Source organism: Rhipicephalus sanguineus, chromosome 11 (genome assembly GCF_013339695.2).
Source record: "Rhipicephalus sanguineus isolate Rsan-2018 chromosome 11, BIME_Rsan_1.4, whole genome shotgun sequence".
Taxonomy (NCBI): domain Eukaryota; kingdom Metazoa; phylum Arthropoda; class Arachnida; order Ixodida; family Ixodidae; genus Rhipicephalus; species Rhipicephalus sanguineus.
The window spans coordinates 70024326-70030920 of record NC_051186.1 but is presented as its reverse complement, the minus strand read 5'-3'; the positions used below and the strand labels follow the sequence as shown (position 1 = coordinate 70030920).

The 6595-nt window shown below is 47.9% G+C and overlaps 1 protein-coding gene across 1 annotated transcript; it reads right to left on the bottom strand.

The window, feature by feature from the left end:
* Positions 1-1379: 1379 nt before the first annotated feature.
* Positions 1380-6288, bottom strand: LOC119375628 (lactosylceramide 4-alpha-galactosyltransferase). The gene is made up of 2 exons (XM_037645851.2): positions 5701-6288; positions 1380-2447 (listed from the first exon to the last, which is right to left on the bottom strand). Exons 1-2 carry the CDS (start codon positions 5722-5724, stop codon positions 1614-1616), a joined length of 858 nt encoding a protein of 285 aa, XP_037501779.1. The 5' UTR covers positions 5725-6288; the 3' UTR covers positions 1380-1613.
* Between the last annotated feature and the right edge of the window lie 307 nt (positions 6289-6595).

The following is a 6595-nucleotide window of genomic DNA, read 5'->3' as shown; positions in this document are numbered from 1 at the left end:
GCGTTCATGTGGGAGTTGGGCGTATACATCATCATCACGCTGTAGTCAACGCGCTCTATTCGCCGACGCAATCGACTCAAACCGCCTACGGCGAAACGCCGCTGCGTACATTTGTATACGCGCCGCCGACCGTCTATCCACACAAACGCGGCGACGGTGCTGCCACCTACAGCCCGATCTCGTGGCGAATGGCCTTATGTCGCTAGCAGGGGAGAGGTTCTTTGCAGTACGTTCCACATGGGGCTCCTTTGCGCATGCGTGGCCACGCCTGGCAACCATGGACAGCGCGTGCTGGCACCTAAAGTCCCTAGATTTTTCCCTGTTCTTTCGACTTTACTGGCACCCGCCTCACGCAAACGCCTGGCCTTGGAAAAATATGGGCAGCGCGCGCTAGCAGACGCCGCACGCCGACGGCTATTAGGACCCAACTAAAAATGTCGCTCTACAAGAGCCGAAATCAAGCTTAGAAGAATAGGAAAAAGGGACGAAGGCTCCCACGCGGGTACATTTGAAAGAAGTATTGGGCGTGCAGCTGCTACGATGGGCGATTATATGCGCTGCACGCAGGCATCCGCAGCGGCCCGCGACCCATGCATCTAGCTTCATGAAAATATTAAGGGTCTGTGCTTGTGCTACTCCATTCCATTCGATACAGATGTTACTTCAGTACATTTTGAAGGTGAAAACTTCAGCGCTAATAGGACGGAACACGCGCACTGCGCCAGGGCTCGTCTCATCTCTTTGTAATTCGTCCTCGTTTGTGCTGAAGTTCTTACCTGCGAAGTTATGCAGCAACTAGGCCTATTAACGTGAGCGTTCGAACGGGTTGGTAATTCATCTAGAACATCATCTTGATGGCTTTCACCTTCCAGTCGTCTCAGGCAAATGCATAAGGGACCCTGTGTTTTTATTGTACTTCAGTACAGGCCATTTCATTGGGGCATCTTAGCACCTCCGTACGGTAAACGCCATAAGTACGGCAATATCTACCGCACGCAAATGTCAGTCGCTACTAACAAGTCCCGCAGGTGCCTTACATCTTCTTCAGGTGCTGTCGCTCGCCACTGCAGGCTCCACAGTGACCCGCGCCGCAGGAAAAGTGGCACGGAATCTGCTCTCAACAAGTGCTGAGCGTAGTCGCAGCAGCGGCAAAGCGGCACTACCCCTACGCTCAGTATATTCTAGGGACCGTACTACTGCACTACCACACGCCCGACATGCCTGTGATAGAGTGTACTAGTACACTCTACCTGTGCTCGGCCGCGCCAGAGAACATCTGGCCGCGCTCGCAAGGCGCGTGTCTCCGTTGCTAGGCGACGGCCACGCATGCGCAAAGGAAACCCATGTGGAACGTACTGCAAAGAACCTCTCCCCGCTAGCAGCTCACGCTACAAAGTTTAAAATAAAAGTGTCCAGAAGAGACCGTTCTAGAGTGACATCCACGTCGAGTCACCCTGTGTGTGAAGTTTATTAAACCAAATTATTTTTTTTTTGAGATCGATTGACGGCGCACTAACCAACGTGTCCCCCAAGCTAACAATCTTCGCCGCTTGAATTGGGGTATTTTTTCGACAGATTCACAGCACGGTAGCACTTCTGGGCACCAAGTATATTCAGAAGTGGCCCTCAAGAGAGGCCAGCTTATACACGAAGGGGCAATGGGTACGAGCGAGAACGTCCATAGCTGAGCCAGATCCAGTGACCACTCGTCTGTGTTTGCTAAGGTCGTTCCAGAAGTGGACACCGTAGCTACCGTTTATCGCTCTCAACACCTCAGGCGCACTTTCGGGTTCAAACAGGGTCTCCCATTTTCTATGCGGAACAGCGAAGAACACGGACTCGTTAAACAAGTTGAGGCGGCGAGAATAGGCAGAGTCGAAAGCGAGCGCTGATATCAGCGCAAGCCCGCATGAGGTCCACCTCCAAGGACTGTACACACGAGCGCACTTAGCGATGAGGGCTTCGAGGACGGTGCTCTGCTTGTCGAAGAACAGTATACCGTTCGCCACAGAGTCGCTGTCATTCCTCGACTGGTAGAATGCGCCATTGCTGAATCCTTTCAGCGACTTCATTACTATCACGTCCGTGTCCAAATAAACACCGCCGCGATTCCAGAGCACCACGTACCGGAGGAAATCACTAAGATGCACCGCAACGTATGGGCTTCGATGTAGCGCTCCACCTTCGGCATGCAGCGGTGCCAACGGTGTACCCGCGAGTTCTGCGCTCGCGTTCAGTACCGATGACTGAAAGTTCGGTAATTGCGAGACGAGGCGATGGTAGGGACATCCGCGTGAGCTGATGTTTCCGGTAGAAAGCAGATGCACGGTGTGATTTCGGTTGTGCCGGCAAGCTGACTCGATGCTGCAGGCTTCCCTTGCGGTCAGTCTCACTTTTATAGGATGTTTCCAGGAACCATATGTGGTTTTGACTGCCGTTCGTGGATTCTGGAAAAGCAATAATAAAATGTAAAACTTATTTTGGGCCTAGTTGGTTCATAATCCTAGAAGTACATTTACAGCGCAAACGCAAAGACGCACTACAAAGAAAGAAACGACACGCACAAGCGCTGACTGTCAACTGACTTTATTTCGGCGATTCTCAATGCATTTATACCTCCAAGGCAGCCTTACCGCACATGCGTCACACTTCACCTTCCGTAAAACTAACAGCTTACAGAGCACTTATCAGGCCTAGGTTAGAATATGCAGACCTGATCTGGGCCCCGTATCAAAAATACTTAATTAAAAAAATAGAGAGGGTCCAGAACCTGGCTCTGAGATTCATTTATTCTAGCTACTCTCGTTTTGCAAGCGTTTCTGCCCTTCGCGAGAAGGCAAATCTGAAGACACTCGCTCATCGTAGAATAGTCTCTCGATTGAAATTAACCTATCAATTGTACCATGGTCAATTTAAAATCCCACCCAATCGTTACATAACCAACCCGCCCGTGCGCTTAGATCGTATCCATCATAATAAGACAGTTAGACAACCATTCAGTCATCTGAACGTTCATCAGTACTCATTATTCCCTCATGCTTTTTCATTATGGAATAAGTTACCTCAGGAGATCGTTAATGCGGACACAATATAATCGTTCGCCCATCTCGTCAATGACCTAGCACTTGATTTTTAACATTGCAATATATTATGTTCCTCATAAGTGCTGAGATTTTTTGTATTTCTGTATGAATGCCATTATTGCTATGTATTAATTATATTTTTCCCTGATGTTGAGAATTTTCTGAATTTCGTATCTTGTATTGTATTTTCATTGTGTTTTTTATTCTGATTTTGTCACTGACATTTGTTACCCACTCCTGCTTGGGCCCGAACAGGGCCTGCAGTATTTGTAAATAATAATAATAATAAATAATAATGACATGCGCAACGCAATCGACAAAAATGTGAAACAGAGTGGAAACATGAATTGGTGTATTAAATAATACATTGCTGGGGTTTTACGTCGAAAAACCACGACATGATTATGAGGGACGCCGTAGTGGAGGGATCCGCATATTTCGACCACCCGGGGTTCGTTAACGTGCAGCTAAATCTATAAGTACACGGGCCTCCAGCATATTGCCTCCATCGAAATGCGGCCGCCACGGTCGGATTTCGATCCCGCGACCTTCGGGTCAGCAGTCGAGCACCATAACCACTAGACCACCGTGGCTGGTGACAAATGGCCTGGAATTAATTGGCACTAACAGATAATAATGCCAAGGGAAGTATAGGGGATGTTATTAGTAGTATATGTAAGGTAAATGTGAAGAAAGAAAAGTGGACGAAAAGATAACTTGCCGCAGACAGGGACCGAACCTGCGACCTTCGAATAACGCGTTCGATGCTCTATCAACTGAGCTACCACGGCGGCCATCCCCCCCCCCCCCCCTCCTCCACTTTATAGGGTATATATGTATACATTTAAACGTGGGAGCGTCAGTCAGCGCCGCCAGTATACCCATGACGGCGTGTGTGGAACGCTCTTTTTCTGCCTGTTGGCGTCACGTAGAACGTGAACTTATTACGAGCTGGCAGCTGTTAGTGCTCAATAATATTGTGTACAACATAGAAAAACGAGCCCTTAAAATTAATACTTCTTTCCTTCATTCATAGCGAGGGTCTCGTTCTGGCAGACTTGATGCTTTCAGGTAGTATGCGAGGGATTATTGGTCAGCTGCCAGCTCGTAATAAGTTCACGTTCTACGTGACGCCAACAGGCAGAAAAAGAGTGTTCCACACTCGCCGTCATGGCTCCAACTGACGCTCCCACGTTTAAATGTACATATATACCCTATAAAGTGGACGGGGGGTAGTAGCTCAGTTGGTAGAGCATCGAACGCGTTATTCGAAGGTCGAAGGTTCGGTCCCTGCCTGCGGCAAGTTATCTTTTCGTCCACTTTTCTTTCTTCCCATTTACCTCACATATACTACTAATCACATCCCCTATACTTTCCTTGGCATTATTGTCTGTTAGTGCTCATTAATATTGTGTATAACAAAGAAAAACAAGCCCTTAAAGTTAATACTTATTTCCCTAATGGCCTGAAAGTGTGATTACATTCTGGCGGAAATGAAAAGACCATGAATTATAGTGACAAATTCAAGCATCCTTGTCGAAATCTTAGTAGGACTATATCAGCATTAAATTGCGTGTACAAGTCGCAAAAAACAAAACAAAAAAAAAAACCGGTACGTTGCGCAGCCTAGCAGAAGGGCCTCGAAACTGGACTATGGAGTCGTTCCGTTTGCTGTACGTAGTCTGATGCTTTTATGAGCGCGATATAATTGGTGCTCAAAATTAGAGTATGTACATTATTATTCATCCTCGCTCTAATATGCGCTGCTTACGATGTAAGAAGCAGTTGGCGGTATGTATCGTGTTAATAAATGTTAGTTGGAAGAGTCAGCGCTAATCCTCGTCGGTCCCCTGTCTTTGTGCCTCTTCCGCTCTCTTCACGTATAGCTATAAATAGACAGATTTAGTTGGGCGTCCGCAGCAACGTACGGACGCAGCCTGCCAGCCATTTCCTATGGCAGGCTGCGTCCGTGCGTTGTTGCGGACGCTCAACTAAATCTGTCCAATGGCGCCGTCGTTGAGAGAAGCCTGCGGTTCGCGCTACCGGAGCCCGCAGTCGTCACTATACCATAGGCGTGCGCAGGGTTTCCCATTGGGGGCGGGGCGAAGTTTTATACCCCGCTGCAAATGGCCGAGCCTGAAAGGAAACAAGCTTTGCACTGGATGCAAATATATAAATGGAGCAGTGAAGTGCTTCTCATAACGGCCTGCCTTTGGTCCGCAGCTTTCAGGGGGCAAAGGTGTCACTTCTTGGGATGCGAAATAAGGCGCCCTCGGCCGCAAGTATGGACAGAAGCCCGCTCGGCCGTAGCACTGCACTCTAAACAATGACGGAACAGTATAGTTGTGGGATATACTTGGAGCCCCTCTTAAAGATGATTAAGGAAAGCGACTGCCCCCCCCCCCCCTCCCCACCGCCCCCGTGAGCACACTTATAGGTCACCACCTCCGAGAGAAGCATATGCATGTCTCTATGAAAGTTCTCGCCCCATATATCGCAATGTAAATTAAAACAAAAAAATTAAAAGCAGCTCCGCAATTGCGCAATACGGCATTGTGACTCTGAACTTCTTTCGAAAAAAGATGTTACAAACGTAAAAAACAATCTTTAAACGTACCTTTGTGTTCTCTTGCGCTCCCATTTCCTTCCTTCCTAAATAATTCTGACGGCGCAAAAGCAAGCTTACTCGCGTAGTCCTGCCTCCAAGTGAAATGAATTATTAGGAATACCAAGATCCCACTTGGCACACCGTAAAGCAGGCTCTTTAGATGGTTCATGGATCCCCGCCTAGCAAGAGCGTCAGCGAGTGCTGGCTCGCGAAACACAGCGGCGACGCCAGGCAAATTCCGAGGTGAGGGCTCAGCGAACAGCCGCCGCTCGACGAACCAAGCGACAACAGCCAGTGCCGATTCCCACCGCGCAACTACAGCACAACCAGGGTATGGCAGCACTTGATCGTCATTTCGTATTACCGCACAGCAATCCTCAGGATACCATAACACCCGCGTTGCAGTAACAACAATGAAAGCACTAATAACAATAGCAACAGCGCAACGGGAATCGCTGGGTGCCCGTGATACGCACTTCGATCCTCAGGTTTCAAAGTATACTGGAGGGGCATTTAGCGCAGGATTTAGAACCACGTCAACAGCTGCACAAGGACGACATATTTTTCTTTATTTTTTTTACGTACGGGGCTTTACGCATACTTCAACACTGTCCGAATCAACTGCCGGGAACAATACACTACTGTAGTTTTCCCAGAAATGTAACCACCGGGGAGAGTCACCGAATCCCGAGGAGGAGGAATAAACTTTATTATCAACCAGCAATCCCGAATTTTAAAAAAATAAACGAAATAGCCCTTATAAAAATGTGTTTAGACAGTCTATGGACTGTTCAAACCCATTTATAGGCAGTCTATAGATTGTCTAGATATATTTTTGTAAGGGAGGACAGAAATGCCAAATATCATTGAATTTATTAAGGCATCTTGACTACGCCGACTATAA